Source organism: Carcharhinus amblyrhynchos, chromosome 7, assembly GCF_965287045.1.
Source record: "Carcharhinus amblyrhynchos chromosome 7, sCarAmb.v2.hapA, whole genome shotgun sequence".
Lineage (NCBI taxonomy): Eukaryota > Metazoa > Chordata > Chondrichthyes > Carcharhiniformes > Carcharhinidae > Carcharhinus > Carcharhinus amblyrhynchos.
Window position 1 is genome coordinate 89,569,421 of NC_137330.1, and position 18,124 is coordinate 89,587,544.

Consider the following 18,124-nt stretch of genomic DNA (forward strand, 5'->3'; position numbering starts at 1 on the left):
ACTTGGACTTGTATGTTTTTGCCACCTATGTATAATGGGTTGACAGAAATCCTGAATGCCAGTTTTTGCACATTCTCTCCAAGATCTTTGGCAATGGTGGGGCACAGTGCTGGATACTTCTTCCTCCTCTTTCCTGGTGCCAGTTGGTACAGGAAGTGACCTGGAGTCATTCCTTACTCAGTTTTAGATGTATTCATAAAGTAAAATATTACAAATATACAGCCCCTAACTCTTTTATACCCTGCCACCAGTGTCAGCAAGTCTCTCTTTATACTCTTTCCATATACCAATTAGACAAATAAACTAATTAACACACCCTTGAAGGGCAAGTTCCTTTTTATATCTGCACATCTCATAACCCTCCCATCTGCACAAGTTAATTTATACAGTTAGCTCCTGGTGGCACAGTCTGATGGTCACACTTCATATCCAGGCAGCGTGTCTGATCCTGGCATTCCCACATACCCATTTCCAGCTGGAGTAATGGGAGGCAGCCGTGTCAGGAATCGCCAGTTTTGTTTTCTTGTCGTATCTCAATCAAGCCTGAAGCAAACAGTTCAATTTCAAAACACATTCTAGGTTTGAGTTTTGTTTTTAGTTGAGCTTATGGATTATAACATTGTGTTGGGTTTTGTTGACATTTTCAAGACTCCCTTTCTACCTGTAGCAATTAAGAAAGAATTGAGGGCTTGCCTATTGGTGGAATAGTACAAGTTGGTGTCTGGCTTCTGGTATTTTCCCTCTTGTAATGACACCAATGAGGCACATGACTCTGAGCTCTCTGATTAAGGTCATAATTACTTTCCGTGTCCATTTGGCATCGCAGGGACTGGGATGCATTATTGACTCCGTTTAATCACATTTTGATTTGATATTTTAAGTTTCTTTTCCACATTGTCTTTTTTTTTCAGGCTGTTCCTTTCCTTTTCGGAGTTGCCCATTTTAATCTGTCGCCTTGCTAATTTGATATAGATTATTTGGTTGGCCAAAATGATTGGACAGGCAATTATGACCAATCGGGGAGCCTCGCTTGTATATAAATATGGGAGCATTAGGTGTATTGGCGCTTCGGATTCAGTATCTGGTGAAGGGACGTCGTCCCCGACTAGTTATTTTTTACCTCTAACAATCAATTCAAATTGGCTAAAAATCAGGTCCGCCTTTTTGATTGTGTTTTTTTTTTACTGTCGGATGTGAGCTGAACTGTGGTGGATGACTTTCAACTGCATGTTTTTGAAGCAAAAGTTTGACCAATCGTTCCCCAGCTTTTAACAAATCATGTACGTTCAATTTCTACCCACAGTTGCTGGTCTAATAGTCTCAACGTTGTGATGAAAAGGCACATGGAGAAATCAACTAAGCATTGGTTTTTAATCTACCAGTTAATTGAAAAATACCTTCAGGAGCAAACGGAAGAAAATTTGCAAGGTAGTGCAGCCTCCTTGTTACTTTATTGAATAGTGGTGAAATTCAGAAGGCAGTTCATCAATGTTTGGGCACTGCAGAATTATCTCAATTTACAGTATTAAACTGGAGCATTTAGATTCACAGTATTTGATATCTGAAACTTCCATCACATGAATTTAATCAGATAACTTGGTTGAACAGTTGATGATTGTTGGATGAAATGACTATCATAGGTGGGAATGATGTTGTTAATTATTAATAATCAGTTAACAAATTCAAACATTCTAGTTTCCAATCTTATTCATTGGATGTTCATGTTGCAGGAAAAGCAGCCCATGTATGCTAGATAGGAAGTTCTGGGCTTTTATCCAGTAATGTAAAAGGAACAGCAATGTATTTCCAAGTTTCAGTTGTCCTTTTATATCCTCTGACACATTTCCACTGTTTGGACACCTCCTGAGTGACTTGAAGTTTTTTGTCGAAATGATAGCTGTGAAATTGGCTCCTCTGCAGATGCATTCTCACAGTGCTGTTTTCATCAGGAAACCCTTGCATTAGGGCTAGTATGCGATAGGTGCTTGAATTTTGCTGACTGCTGAGTTTTTGATGTACTCCCTGGATACCAGAGGCAATGTAGAGTGTGTAATCTTGAATTCCTTGTCAGGAAGCTCCATTTTAGCCTTGCTCAACTCCCAAAGTCTCCTGTCACTGTTGTGGCCCAACTGACATTCTTCTGCCCATTCCAGCGCGTGGACATGATTTTGCCACAAAAAAATACAGGAGTTTTTCCTGCCTGATTTTTGGGCAAGCTTAGTTGAATGGCTTTCTGGCACTCCGTGTGCACTACAAAGGAACCCTCCCTGGGTCTGACCTTGCCCCCTCTGGCATTAATGGTATGCCAGGCTGACAATGCCCAAGAGGCACCCCCTACCCCTGACCTCACGGAGGACCTCAATGGCCTCTGGTTGCAATAGCGAGGCCATCATACAGGGTACCTGTTGATGGGGACCATACATGGCCCAGATCTTTCGGACCTCTACCAGCGGGGGCAGAAACTTAAGCAAGCCCAGACAATTGAGTTCAGGACTCGTACATAGATGCAGAGCAACTTCTGCTGATTACGTCCCAAAAATGAACGAGGAAGATCACGACTGGCACCCCCTTTTTTTCCTCTCCTGCTGATCGTGCCCAATGTGTGCTGAGCAGACCTGCTGAGTATTTTTGAGAATCTTCTGTTGAGTGTAGTCCACAAAAAGGGTTGTTTTTCTTAAACTTGTACTTTTATTACTCTGGACAGAAGCGGAAGAGCAGATGAAGCTGCCAGCAGTAATCAACACACTACAAACTTTCATTGAAGGAGCTACGCTGGGAGAGTTTCATTGTCGCCTGTCAATGCTGTTAGCGTTTCACTGTCATGTTTTGACAGTGCCGGAGAAGGAGGGAAAAGGTAATTATTTCCATCTCATAATTTCTTTTGAAATGTTTAGGTTAACTGAGTCTAAATGTTTTTCTTTAGTTAACAAGCAATTTGGGTTGTTTTGCAATAGGCAATAAATAACTTGAGGATTGAACAGTACCATTCTGTAACAAAATGCTCCCAAGTGACATTACAAGGGATTGTGGAGCAGAAACTAGGGGGCTGGTTGAGGGAAAGGACTAGAGGTTCAGTTGGAGACAGTTCTTTTTGGATTTTTGAAGGTCTGGAAACTGAAGATTAGAGAGAGAGTTCAAGTATCATAACACTTTCTTTTTGCTGGAAAGATAGATGGTGTGGGGGAAACATAAGGCAGAAGACCTTTTAGGCATGTAGCGCTGGAGTATAATGTAAACAAAATGGAAGAAGGATTTGAAGGTGATTAGGCTTTTAAAGTCCACATTCTTGTGGATAGATAACCACTGGAGGTCAAGATATAGTGTGTGGAACTCTGCAGATTTGAATGATGGAATATGAATATTGTTGCGTTGACTGTGGCTGGGGGAGGTGGTGCAAAGATCGACTCAATTCAGGAGGTCTATGCAAGTTTTAATTAAAACAGCATTCAGATTTGTTTTTAGGTACAGGTTTCAATTCTCCAACTGCCGGCTGCCTGTGGAGACCTGATGATATCATGGGGTGGTCATTATTTGATTTATTACTGTCATGTGCTTTATACAGACAAAACTTACCATTCATAGAGAATGAAAAGAGAGAGTGCAGAATGTAGTGTTGCAGTCATAGCTGGGGTGCAAAGAAAGATCAACTTAATGCGACGTAAGTCCATTCAAAAGCCTGATGGCAGCAGGGAAGAAGCTGTTCTTGAGTCGGTTGGTACCAGACCTCAGAGTTTTGTATTGTTTTCCAGACGGAAGAAGGTGGAAGCGAGAATGTCTACAGTGCATGGGATCCTTGGTTTTGCTTTTCCGAGGCAGCGGGAAGTGTAGACAGAGTCGATAGATGGGAGACACGTGACTGTCCTCTTAGGATAGAGGGGAGGGGGAGGAAGAGAAGGAGGAATGCCCTACACAGTGATTCACCAAATACACAACAGATATCTACACCAGTTTCAGTTTGTGTAAGATGGGAAGAGTTGAAATTTATGGATCAATTCTTCTATGATAGCAAGGATGAATGCACAGAATTTAGTTAACAGTTTAAGCATTTGGGGTATCTGTTTCTTGTACGTGCATCTTAATTGGCTGTGTTTTAGTGAAAGAGTGTAGAAGATGCACAGAAGAAAGGTAAATAGTTCATCTGGCTTATGATTTCTAAGAATGTCACAACTAAATAAGCAAAGGGCATTAACCAGAAAATTATTTTTTATTGCAGATGTCTTGTGCAGTTTACTCTGGAATCTATACAACTACTACAAGCAATTTTCAGAAAGTGTTCAGGCTAAAATAACTGAACTCCGACAACCCATAGAGAAAGAATTGAAGGTATGCAAGAGAGGGGTGAAAATAAAATGGTTCTCAAATGTGACTATAAGGCCTTTTTTAACTCGGATGATTAAATGGTATTCTGGCTGTTGCATGTTGAGTGCAGCTGGAAGGTAATATGTTTCTAATCTCACACCTCACAATGGTAAAACTTGCTTCATTCCAGACAGCAAGCTTGGGTGTGTTAGTAAATGAGATTAGTGGCTTCACTGTTCTGTTTTTGGCATATCTTATATTTGATCCCTAAAAACACAATTTCAAAAGGCCTGCAGAGATATTTTCGCTAGAGTTTTTAACATGAAAACATTCTTCCCACATTGCTTGCCTTTGTTCAGCAAACGTAACACTAATGGCCGAATTCTGCTTGTGAACCAGTAGCCTGGTAATCGCAACTCGGGTCACTCAGCTGTGACTTTGATCCCTGTACATTCTCTTCCTTCTCTTCTCTGCTACCTCTTAATCCCAGCTGGAAAATGTACAACTTCAATCTGCATCTCTTTGCCAGAGCGATTCCGAGCAGGAACTGAATGGAGTTAACCTTGAACCTGTGTCTGCCTCCTTAATCATAAAATCCCTACAGTACGGAAGTGGCATTCAGCCCATTGATTCTGCACTGAATCTCTGATAGAGTATCTCACCCAGGCCCCCTCTCCTGTAATGACACACATTTAACATGGTTAACCCATCTAACCTACACTTTTTGAGACACTGAGGGACAACGTAGCATGGCCAATCCACCTAACCCGCACATCTTTAGAGTGTGGGAGGACACTGGAACACCTGGAGAAAACCCAGGCAAGCACTGGGAGAATGTGCAAACTCCACACAGTTATCTAAGGCCAGAATTGAACCCGGGTCTTGGAGCTGTGAGGCAGCAGTGCTAACCACTGTGCTGCTGTTCTGTTTTCTATATGCCTAAGGTGGGTTGCAGGGATATCACGTCCAATTTCGAAAATGATGCTGATTTTATGATTTTAAATCTGAAGTTGACAAATTATGTCTAAGTGCAAGTTGACTCAATGTGCTGTTAATGGTGGATGTCTTTTGGTGGGGTCGTTATTTTAAATATTTTGTATACTTAATTTGCATTGCAGTAATTATAAACCATGATTAATAAATGCTCTTTCTCATGCCTTTCTGAAGGCTCAAAAATACTAAATAGCTACTGATTACTGAGATGACTTCCTTGTGCACCAAATTTGTGCTATTGGATATTTTCCTGTGGGGTGTAAAAGTATGGCACTGGTGGTTGAACTCTGAACTTCCTCACTAATTCAATCATGTCTGCCTCCAGGACTTCGTTAAGATCAGCCGTTGGAATGATGCCACTTTCTGGTCCATTAAACAATCAGTGGAGAAAACACACAGGTAATGCAAAATATCTTCTAGAAAAGAGAGCATCAGGTGCTGATGAATGGTTAACAACAAATCAATAAAAATCACTCCAATTTACCAAAACCATTTGTGCACGTCAACATAAACGTTGTCTGGATCTGGTACATATTCCTTTAACTAAAATGGTTTGTCAGAGAGGAAGTTGTAGTCTTATTAGCTATTCCAGTTCTTGACAAGGTGGCACAGTGGTTAGCATGGCTGCCTCTCAGCACCAGGGACCTGGGCTCGATTCCCAGCTTGGGTCTCTGTGTCTGTATGTTCTCCCCATGTCTGTGTCGGTTTCCTCCAGGTGCTCCAGTTTTCTCCCAAAGTCCAAAAAAAGTACTGGTTAGATGCATTGGTCAGGCTAAATTCCCCCCGGTGTACCTGAACAGGCACTGGTATGTGGCGACTGGGGGATTTTCACAGTAACTTCATTGCAATGTTAATGTGGGCCTATTTATGACACTAATAAATAAACTTTAACTTTAAACTTTTAAAACTATTGTTAAAATGGGTGCATGGGGTTAGCATTAGGTTATGCAGAAAGTACAAGAAGGCAAACCCTTGGTCCATTTTAGTCACTTCCTCAGCATGCTACTAGGTGGGAATGCCAGTATCGATATGGTGCCCAATAACTGGGATCAGTTCTATCCTGTAAGAAGCGCACAGCCCACAACCATCCATGGAGATGAGGGAGCTCCACAACTTGGCCTGTGGAGAGTCTGCGCTGTTGTATATCTCCCTTTCCACAATGTAATGCCATATTAGATGTGGCTTGTCTCCAGAAAAAAGAGTGAATCAAGGGTTGAGCTAATGGAGATTATTGACGGGTTTGGTAGCATAGACAAGTGATGTTTAAGCATCCAGACTTAAGGTGGTCACCTGAAATTTATGCAAAACTTTTATGTGAAGAGTGGTTAGAATTTAGGTGAAAACAAAATCCTGTGGATGCTACAGATCTGAAATAAAAGCAGGGAAACAGAATTAACAGAGTCCGATGTGACATTTTGCCGGAACTCTGAAGAAATGACATTGGGATTGAAACATTAACTATTTCCCCTCCATTAATGCTGCCAGACCTGCTGAGTTTTTCCCAGTACTTTGTAGTTAGAATTTAAAACTAACTACTAAGAGGAACAGCTGAGTTAACTAGTTTGGATATATCTGAAAGAAGGGAGGCTAGATGTAGAAGTAGAATTAGGCCATTCAGCCCATCGAGCCTGCTTCACCGTTCGATCTTGGCTGATATGCTCCTTCTCCCCATTTTCCTGCCTTCTCCACATAACTCCAACCCATTACCAATTAAAAATTTGTCTAACTCCTCCTCAAATTTACTCACTGTCCTAGCATCCACCGCACTTTGGGGTAGCAAATTCCATAGATTCACAACCCTTTGGAAGAAGTAGTTTCTCCTCAACTCTGTTTTAAATGTGCTACCCCTTATCCTAAGGCCAAAACCTCTCGTCCTTGTATACATGAGGCATATAGGGTTATAGACTGTTATGCTGAAGGGAGGGAAGGGTGAATGGCCATAAAAACTGGCATGGACCCGATGAGCTGATTGGCCTGTATCTGTATGTGCAATGTAAACTTGACTGTAGATTATTGTTGTCTTGAACGGGAAAAGCAGAAAGCAGCCCATAGCTGGCTTTCTTCAACATATTTCCAAATGGGGGCTTCTTGAGGAGGGGGGAAACGAGGAGAAATGGAAGGAATAGGCCCCATGGTGGCAGGGCAGGCTCATTGATTTTCAAAGAAATAGAAATGAAAGCAGAAATAAAAATAAAGTGGAAGCACAAACACCCTGCAGAAACAGGACCTCCTCACCCCAAACCTCCCCAAGCAAATCCTGCTTCCCTATTCCCGGCAGTGCCCGGACACTGCCCTCTGGCAGCCCAAAACTAGATCCAGCACAGCCTGACCATCGTGCAACTTTTTCTAATGTGTATCCACAGAACGCTGTTCAAGTTTATGAAGAAATTTGAAGCTGCACTCAACCATCCGTGCTATCCTGCATTAACAGAAATGGAAAAGATTGGAAGCTTGGATAGTGCTGACCAACAAGCATTGTCCGAGGTGGAGAAGCTGAACTGTGTGCTCAGAAAGTTTTCTTCAGAAAAATGCCATGTGACCCAGGTATATAAACACATACTGCTGTACCAGTATATGAATTTGCTGTAAATTGATTAGTATTTCAGTAGGAAGGTGTGATGGCACAGGTCATAGAGGTTTACGGCATGGAAACAGTCCCTTTGGCCCAACTTGTCCATTCCGCCCTTTTAAACACCGAAACTAATTCAAATTGCCTGCATTTGGCCCATATCCCTGTATACCCATCTTACCAATGTAACTGTCTAAAAGCTTCTTAAAGGACAAAATTGTACCCACCTCTACTACTACCTCTGGCAGCTTGTTCCAGACATTCACCACCCTCTCTGTGAAAAAATTGCTCCTCTGGACGCTTTTTGTAGACTAATTAGTCTTGCACTCTGCAAAACAGTAGCTAATATTAATGTTTGTTGGTTTACTATGTAAGATTAAATGTAAGTTCAACGTTTTAACAGCATTTTCTGAACTTCTGCTGCATTTTGAAATGTTCTTTATTGGCACTTACCAACCTGTTATAATTGAACCTAATTTTGAGAGTCGGATTTTGTAGCATAACAGCAGCTTTTTTGCTTCTGGAGGCAGTGACAGGAACATTTTATCCAGTTATTTAGTCAGTATATTGTAATAGCTAAAATCTTTCATGATTTCTAACCACCATCCGATGCTGTTGCAGGTTATTTTTCCTAACTTTTCAAAAGATGGTGCCTCAGGAGATGGGAGTTCTCTTCAGGGCCGTCTACCAGCACTTAGTAAACGGATGAGGAAAATGTGCCTGAAACTTATGACGACAAATTCTCTTCCCAGTTTTGTGGAAAATCTGGATCAATTTACAGGTATTCAAACACTTGAATTTAAGGATCCCCAGCCTTTGCACTCTGAACATTAACTCAATAATGGAGTGAATATAGTTCTAATACAAAGCGAATAATGAATTGTTGAACTGCTGAAATTTGCTTTCTATCAGAAGTGATATGACAGCAAACTGATCAGTGATTCCAAGTTGGAGATTGGGATACATCATTTTGTAGAGGGCTGTTAGATCCAATGATCTTTCATTTTGTTATGGTCTGTCTTTCCACTCCAAAACATTTATTTTTAAATGGATAAATATTTGAAATGGGGCACATGCCAAGTCCCTTAAGAATCAGCACAGACATGGCAAACTGAAGGATCATCTTGTGATAAATCGATGAATATGCCAAATTCAAATCTTTAATTTTTTTGATCCCTGACTTGAGATTATAGTTTTGAGTTTTTGATGGGATTCTTATTCATGCATACCATTAAGTTCACAAATAAAGTGAAATTTTGTGGATGCTGAAAATCTGAAATAAGCATTGAAGCAGAAAATGTTGCCAATGCTGAATGGGTCAGGCAGTTTCAGGCAACGATGGTGAAATCCTATCAACCAGAAACATTTAATCCTACCTTTATCTCTTTGCTGCCTGATCTGTGAAATGTTTGAGTTTTTGTTTCTGTACATGAGGTTTCTAGAGTTCCTTGTATATGGTTGCACATGTTAGTTGGCACCACAACTTTGCACACTTCTTTATTGTTGACTACAGTAGTCTGAAAGAATAAATTGTAGTGCTGGTAAACTTCATAGTTGTGGAGCTGTAAGGAGTTGTTAACGTTGGATGTTTGTCAGGAGTGGAAATAGGGAAATACCAAAATGTCCGTGTCATTGAGCCTCCCCAGTAAAGCCGGATGATTTACAAGCTCTTGTGTCTTGATGCTTGCAGGTGATGTCATCACTGCTGTACAGGATCTCCAGTCTCTCGTTGTTGACCAAACAGCTGATAAGGACAAGCAGAGGTCAGAGGTCAAACACATTCTGATGCAGAAGCAAAGAGCCTTGGCAGATCTCTTCAAACATCTTACTGAAATTGGTGAGAATCACATCAGTCATAAAAAATATCCTGTATGGGTTCTTCAGCATTCTTGACTGTGTTTAGCTGTCATTTCATGTTGTATCCAACTCCTGGCCAGAAGAAAATTTACAAGCACTTGCTGACTTTCCTTACTGTAAAGTATGATAATAGGATCTATACAACTGAAATTGTGACCTTAAAGAGAAAGCACAATTGAAATACAGGTAGTGTTAGAATATTTATACTATCAATATTTGTATTATTGTGTGGATATGGGAAAGATGTTTCCATGAGTAGGCGGGACTACGATCTGAGGGCACAGCCTCAGAGTAAAGGGACGACCTTTTAGAACCGAGATGAGGAGGAATTTCTTCATCCAAAGGGTGGTGCGTCTATAGAATTCCATTGCCACAGAAGGCTGTACAGACCAGATTGTTTAAGACAGAGATAGATAAGTTCTTGATTGGTAAGAGGATCAAAGATTATGGGGAAAAGGCAGAAGAATGTGGTTGAGGAACTTATCGGCCATATTGAATGAATTGAATAATTTGCTCCTATATCTTATGGTCTTATTTCGTGATATGATAATACTGTAATAAAGACCTGCCTGGTACCATTGCCAAGACTCATTGCATCAAGTGTTGTGTAGTAAATATTTGGGATATTTCATGGTTAGGTTGCAAAATAAACTGGATTTGGTGTTAAATTGCATCAGTGTGACCTAACCTTCAAATTCAATCAATGTTTCCCTCTTGTAATTCTAGGTGTGTTGATTTAAAGAAATTAAACCAGGCTTGTTCAAAGCAAGCCTCCAGTTTACAAAATGAACAGGTCACACAAAATTTGTGCTCAGACTATTTACTGAAGTATCAAGCTTCTTAATGCCTTTGAGACCTTGCTTCATTGGCAGATTGTTCTACCATAGAATCCATACAGAAGGAGGCCATTTGGCCCATTGAGTCTGTACCAATCACGATGCCACCCAGGCCCTATTTCCATAACCCTCATTTACCCTGCTAATTCCCCTGACAGGGTCAATTTACCATGGCCAATCAACCTAACCCACTTTGGATTGTGGGAGAAAACCAGAGCACCAGAGGAAACCCATGCAGGCATGGGGAGAAGGTGCAAACTCCACACAGACAGTGACCTGAGGCCAGAATTGAACCCAGGTCCCTGGCACTATGAGGCAGCAGTGCTAACCACTGTGCCACTAGATATGTCACTGCTGGAGAGTCCTAGATTGACTTGTGAGGAACATGAATTCCGATGGCTTGAGAGGTACTCTGAGGTTTTCCTCACTTTAGGAAAATATGCTGTAAACTGGGGGTGTATATTTCTGAAATATGGTGCAGTATATTTCATCTCCTTTCTCCCTCTGTCTCTCCAGGCCTGTCTTACCGCAAAGGACTAGCTTGGTCTAAAACAGAAGATCCCCAGGACAAGCTTTGTCTACACCCACTTGATATGAAGACAGCTATAAGCACGGTTGATGGTGGTGATGAACTGGATAACATGTAAGCTGTTGGTAGTTTCAGATGAAATGAGAATGTGACCTTCAAATTATTATGCATACTTTTCTTTTTTAAGAAAGTATTGCACGGAGAGGGGTGGGAGGAGGTGCGTACCAGTGTGCCGAGCTTCGTCCCTCGTTTGTTCCTGATATAAGCTCTGTTGCTGTGAGGTTGAAGAGCAGAAGCTTGCTGGGAGTGTTTGTGGGTGAAAGGAGGAATCATAGAATCTTACAGTGCAGGAAGGGGCAATTCGGCTCATTGAGTCTGCACCAATCCCACCCAGGCCTTATCTCTGTAATCCCATGTATTTACCTTATTAATCCCCCTGACACAAGAGTCAATTTAGCATGGCCAATCAGCCTAACCCACACATCACTGGACTGTGGTAGGAAACCCACAAAGACACGGAGAACTCCATACAGACGGTGACCCAAGCCAAGAATTGAACCCAGGTCCCTGGCGCTGTGAGGCAGCAATGTTAACCACTGTGCAACCGTACCATCTGCCCAAATCAAGTCGTTTGTGGTACTCCTGCATCTCGTGGTGACTGGCTTAAGTGAGTCGTGCAGTGAGTTAAGTCTGTCTTGACTGCAGGAAATGTTAAGGATTACAGAGTGTAAAAACATTGCTTTTGGATTAAATTGTAAAAAAAAATTAGCCAGGAAGCCTCCTGGTTTCGAGACTGCACATTGAATTCCACCCAATCTGCCATGTGTTTCACAGTGGCGGGAGGTGGCCCATCATTGGCCAGCAGTGGGATCTCCTGGTGCTGCCATGGTCAGTGGAATTTCCAGTTAAACACACCCAGCGCTGCCGTAAAAGCTGTGGTGGGGATATGCTGTTGGCGGGACTGGAAGATCATGCTGGCTGGGTGTTGATGATTGGAAAGTTTTGGCCTACGATTTTTTTTTTGCTGTTGAAGTACAGTTGTTAGTACATATGTAACTCAACCTTCCTTACTGATATCCAACTACTGCAACTTTCAAATCATTCAAAACCATGCCATCATTGTCCCTCCTTGTTTTAAATCTGTCTTGCCCAGCATTTTGGCTTTCACTGGCTCCCTGTCCATACAGTGCATTGAATTAAAACCTCCATAACATTATTCCTACTATCTAATTCTCTGGCCTTTTGGGGCAAGGAATGTATAAAAAATCTGTCCCTGTGGATTCCACATCAGTGGAATATCCTTGTGAAGCAAATGTAATTAAGGGTGTGCTTTTCTGAATTATTCAATAACTCTTCAAATCAATGGGCCAAATGCTTCCCTCTGTGCTGCAAATTTCTAAACTTATAATAAATGTGTTTTTTCAAACATTAACTGGCATAGCTTTCTGGATTGCTGATTTCCCTTCTGGAAATTACGTCCAAACATTGTTTAATTTTATTTCTGCTTATTTTGCTATGGAGGATGAAAATTTAAAATTGACATTTCACTCCTGAATTACCTTTGTGAGTTTTTCTTGACCGGTAAACTTTCTTAGGGCGGCACAGTGATTAGCACTGTTGCCTCACAGCAGCAGGGACACGGGTTCGATTCTGGCCTCGGGTTACTGTCTGTGTGGAGTTTGCATATTCTCCCCGTGTCTGCGGGGGTTTCCTCCGGGTGCTCCTGTTTTCCCCCCACAGTCCAGAAATGTGCGGATTAGGTTGATTTGCCATGCCCAATTGTCCCTTAGTGTCAGGGAGACTAGGAAGGTAAATATGTGGGGTTACAGGGATGGAACCTGGGTAGGATTGTTGTCGATGCAGGCTCAATAGGCCGAATGACCTCTTTCTGCAGTAGGGATTCTATGGTTCTCTCCATAAACTATTGAACAAGAGGAGTTGCCACTCTCCACATCAATTGAATAAATTTCCATGATAATATCTGCACAAGTAGTATTGGAAAGTTGCTCAATGTTAACATTTGAGGTTATTTAACTCTTGGACTGATGACAGCAAGGAATATTTTTTATTAAACTGATTTTGTACTTCACTATGCTATCTAGAATTGACGTTTGTTAATGTTGCAGGTTGCTTGCTGAAGTTTCCACAGCATGGGAGGGCTGTCAGAAATATTTCTATCAATCGCTTGCACGTTGTGCTGCCCTCCAGGCAGCGATGCGCGCTCCTGCCAAGGTAATGGTGGTCACAGTGGCCTTCTGAACATCAGCAGGCAGAATTTCAATCTAAGTGTCTTTGACTCCAGTGATTTTCATTTTTTTTTTGTTGTTGATTGGTATGAGTTAGAAAAATCCAGTGACTGATTTTGTCATCGTAACAACTGGATCGGTAAATCTGCCTTAGTCAAGTGTCAGCTCAAAGTTTCACCAGATGGATGAGAAGGTCATTAGTCCAATTTGCTAAATAACGAAAGCATTATTATAGTACTTGTACATTGTGTGAGTGAATCGATCCACAAGAAAATAGTGGTTTGCTGCTTATGCTACTGGACTAGCAACCTAGAATTTGAGTTAAAATCCCAAAATAGCAAACTGAATTAAATCAATGAAGCCCAGAATGCAAGAGCTGGAGCCAGAGTAAACATCCACAAAAGCTGCCACGTTGTTTATTTTTGTATGTATAAAATGGCTAATTTGATGAGGAAACCTCCCAGTTCTACTTGTGACTCCCTCCACAATGTTGATTAATTCTCAGGGTAGTGAGGAATGGGCAATAAACACTCCCTTACCATTGTTCTCCACAATCTCAAGTATAACTTGCTTTTAAAAAATTCAAGGATGTGATGCCTACCTCTGTTCTTGAGGGCATTGTATAATTTGTCATGGCTCTAACCATTGGGATTTGTAACAAGATTACTGATTACCTATAAAGTTTAAGTCACTGTACTGCAAACGTTGCATCCGTGTGCTTTGGATCAAGATATGTAAGAAAAGTGATGCAATTTTTAAAGTAATGTGGGTGGGATTTAGTGGCCACTGTAGCTGCTGGCACAAATCCTGTCATCGTCACTAAATCATGCAAAAGGCCAAAAACAGGATTTGTGCCAGTGAGATTTCCAATCCCGGCCTTCCTGGACCCTCCCCGATGAGACAATCAGGTTTGTGCCGAGGAAGAGCTTGAACCTGATTTGCAGGAATTTGAATTTTTACTTGGCACTAAGACTGGTTAATGTCACATCTTTAGCCCTCACTGAATCTTCCCAGTTCGCCAGATCATGAATGGGGTTATGTGAGCTGGACGCCTGATGGCTCAGATGTTGGTGACACCTGGCATACGTGAGCACTGTGCTAAAGCAGGAAGAGGTTCTGATGTGTGCTGGCGGGTGTCCTCCTGACTTGAATAAGAGCAAATGCTGCTGTGGAGGCGTTAAAATACTTCATTGAAGTGCTCAAATGATACCTCAAAGTGCCTGAAAATTTCATTCCAGATTGTACCGGCAGGAATGGCACCGATTTCCACACTGAAATTCTTTTTCGGAAAATTCAGCCATGGGAGTGGGTTTCAAATTTGTGTGTCAAATGCTGAACAGCTGAATCTAGGCATTTAATTCTTATCCATAAATAAAATTTAACTTTGGAAGAAATTCTTATTAGAACTGAGTTGATGAGTTGAGTTGATAAAATTGCCACCTCCAAAAGCAGTCACTGATGGTGACTAATATTCAGGTTAGGAAAATAGTGCAAAGGTCAGATTTGCCTGGACAATGGCACAAGCTTTGAGTTAGTTTTATTCCTTTTAGTGTGTTCTTCAATTTGTTTGCCATTTGTTGTCGAGAGATCTTCCTACTTGTGAAATTTTGAGCTTCTGTTTTAGTGACGCTTGTTTGGCTTTTGTAGGAACTTAGCCTCGGGAGCGTTGAACGTTGTCGAGGATTTACAGCTCACCTGTTGAAACTACTGATCAAACAAAGGCAGGGACTGACTGGACTAACGGAACAGTGGGTCAGTTTAAGGTACGTTATGTGACTTCGCATTTTAAGATCTTTTAGTGGCATAATTCATATCCAGTAAAAATGTGATCTTTAATTGTGATTTTTATGCAGCCTCATCTATAACTTGGCTGGGGAAAAAAGGGGTAGCACGGTGGGGCAGTGGTTAACATTGCTGCCTCACAGCGCCAGGGATCTGGTTTCGATTCCTAGCTTTGGTCACTGTCTGTGCAGAGTTTGCATGTTCTCCCTGTGCCTATGTGGGTTTGCTCCCACAGTCCAAAAGCCGTGCTGGTTAGGTGCATTGGCCATGCTAAATTCTCCCTCTGTGTACACGAACAGGCATCGGAGTGTGGTGACTAGGGAATTTTCACAGTAACTTCATTGCAGTGTTAATGTAAGCCTACTTGTGACACTTTTAAACTTAAAAGCTTTAAAGAAAGTTATATCCTAAAAATTGCAGTAACCGTAACTCAGCCACTGTCTCTTTTAAGTCAAGCTGCTTAATGAATCTTGTGCTGATTCCTTTTTTCTATTTATCTATGTGAAGACATCTGATTAAAAGTCTGGAAGAGATTCAGAAAAGGCTGGCAGGTTTCAAGGACCATGATGTGGCTCTTCCACCTCAAGATGGCGTCAAACTTTGGATGGCCCAGCTGTGCACCTTGTCTATGAAGTTTACAATAGCCTTGGAGCAACTTTTATGGTTTCTGCAGTGCTGTCCAAAAGATAAACCATCTGAGACCCATGATGAGGTGCAGGACAAAATGACCATTATGGAGCCGATGGACAGCAGCAAAACAGACTTGGGAAATGCAGGAAAGACAACAGCATCTTTACCCGAGGATTTCAGGTTCCCCACACTATTGGTTGAAGATTACCTGCCCAGTGCTTGTAAAATGCGATATGGTGATCCAGCGTGGCAACAGGTGACGCAGCAGGTTGGAAGCATGCTGAAGGAGGTTAAGGCAGTCAAGGCAAATATAGATGAAATGAGTTGTCAAGCCAGCAAAACCTTGTTGTATTCGTGGTAAGTTATTCCACCTAAAACAAAAAGGCATCAGTAACACAGCATTTTAGTTCCTGAATATCCACTCAGCTGTGGCTCAGTTGGTAACATTCTCATCCCACATTCAGAACATTTTGGGTTCCAGTCCTACTCCAGGGACTTGAACACCAAAACCAAGGCTGACATTGCAGTGCAGTACTGAGGGAGTGCAGCACTGTCCAAGGAGACTTCTGGATGAGGCATTTAAACCAAGGCTCCATCTGCCCCATTGCATGAATGTAATAAAGTCCTTGGCACTGTTAGGCTTCAGGGAGTCAGGAGGTGAGTTACTCACCGCAAATTTCATAGTGTCTTGCTTGATCGTGTAGCCACACTATTTACATAGCCAGTTCAGTTCAGTTTCTGGTCAATGCCACCCCCGCCCCCTCCAAGAAGTTAATAGTTGGACACTCAATATTGGTAATGCCATTACATGTCAAGGGGAGATGGCTAAGTTCTGTTTCGTTGGGGACGGTCGCTGCCTGGTACTTGTACAGCATGAATGTTACTTGCCACTTAACAGCCGAAGTTGTCCAAGTTTTGCTGCAATTGGGAATGGGCTGCTGTAACATGAGGAATTGCAAATGTAACATAAATGGCCATACAATCATCTGTGAACAACAAGCCTACTTTTAACCTTTATGACCGAGAGAAGGTAATTGATGAGGTAACTGAAGATGGTGGGCCCAAGGTATTATTGTGAAGAGCCCCCACAATAATGCCCTATCCATAAGATGATTAACACTAATGTTCCTAGAGCTAAGTTATTCCAGCTGGGACAGGTACCAGGTGGGAACCAAGAGATTCCTAATGGGTCAGGGAAATAATGATTGGGCTCAGATGCTTCTCATGCTTTCAGTGCGTTGAGGGAGAAGGTTGGTCGCACTTGGAGTTAGTTGATAGTGATTGGGAACAGGGGTTCATTTTTCTCCCAATGATTAGGTAGTGAATCCAGACATGACCAGTACATATGGCCCAGTTGCTCAATGAGTAAACTCACTGAACGAACTATTGGGAACACAATATTCTCTAGTTTTATTTTTAACTTAAATCAGAAGGGCTTCGTTTAATGATGCTACGCACGACCTCAGGTCATCCCAAAGCACATTGTAGCCAATAAAGAAGTTCCAAAGTGAATTCCCTAATCTAATATAGGCAAGAGAGAATTGTGCAATAATTTATGGTTTCTGGTTGAGTTAAACATTTTTCTGATGGATACATAAGGTTTCTTGTTTTTGTTTTTTGTCAGGGCATGCTTTGAGACCTGCTCAACAGGGATTGGTTGTCTGAGTAAGACCATGGTTCAGCTGCAAGACGTCCAGACCATGTTCGCTGCTCCTGCTTCTGGGAATGCATCATACTGCCCAGCGTTGTTCAGGAGCCTCGAGTATATTAAAGAGGAAGTCAGTCGCGCAATGACTGAATTTACAACATGGGAGCAAGAGCTACTGAATCTGACATTTGATGGTAAGCATAATTAAGGACCCCATGCACCCTGGACATTTTCCCAAAGGAAGAAAGTGGAAGAGAGAGAGATACAAAGTCTGAGGTCATAGAACATAGAAAATTACAGCGCAGAACAGGCCCTTCGGCCCACGATGTTGCGCCGACCAGTTAAAAAACAATGACCCTCTAACCTAAACCAATCCCTTTTCATCCATAAACCTATCCACGGATCTCTTAAACGCCCCCAAACTAGGCACATTTACAACTGCAGCAGGCAGGGCATTCCAATCCCTCACCACCCTCTGGGTAAAGAACCTACCCCTGACATCCGTCCTATAACTACCCCCCCTTAATTTAAAGCCATGCCCCCTCGTGCTAGCTTTCTCCATCCGAGGAAAAAGGCTATCACTATCCACCCTATCTAAACCTCTAATCATCTTATATGTTTCAATAAGATCCCCTCTTAGCCGCCTTCTTTCTAGCGAAAACAACCCCAAATCCCTCAGTCTCTCCTCATAGGACCTCCCCTCCATACCAGGCAACATCCTGGTAAACCTCTGCA

General features: G+C 42.0%; 1 protein-coding gene across 1 annotated transcript in view; it reads left to right on the forward strand.

Moving 5' to 3' along the window:
* The window catches only part of mdn1 (midasin AAA ATPase 1), a 187,776-nt gene that overhangs the window by 135,373 nt on the left and 34,279 nt on the right, over positions 1 to 18,124 (forward strand). Inside the window, exons 69-80 of the mRNA XM_080192761.1 lie at positions 1,304 to 1,428; positions 2,705 to 2,854; positions 4,214 to 4,323; positions 5,618 to 5,691; positions 7,656 to 7,836; positions 8,483 to 8,642; positions 9,552 to 9,698; positions 11,071 to 11,197; positions 13,210 to 13,315; positions 14,977 to 15,092; positions 15,619 to 16,098; positions 17,366 to 17,583. Of these exons, the coding sequence (XP_080048887.1) occupies positions 1,304 to 1,428; positions 2,705 to 2,854; positions 4,214 to 4,323; positions 5,618 to 5,691; positions 7,656 to 7,836; positions 8,483 to 8,642; positions 9,552 to 9,698; positions 11,071 to 11,197; positions 13,210 to 13,315; positions 14,977 to 15,092; positions 15,619 to 16,098; positions 17,366 to 17,583 (1,994 nt within the window). The remainder of the gene's footprint in view (positions 1 to 1,303; positions 1,429 to 2,704; positions 2,855 to 4,213; positions 4,324 to 5,617; positions 5,692 to 7,655; positions 7,837 to 8,482; positions 8,643 to 9,551; positions 9,699 to 11,070; positions 11,198 to 13,209; positions 13,316 to 14,976; positions 15,093 to 15,618; positions 16,099 to 17,365; positions 17,584 to 18,124) is intronic.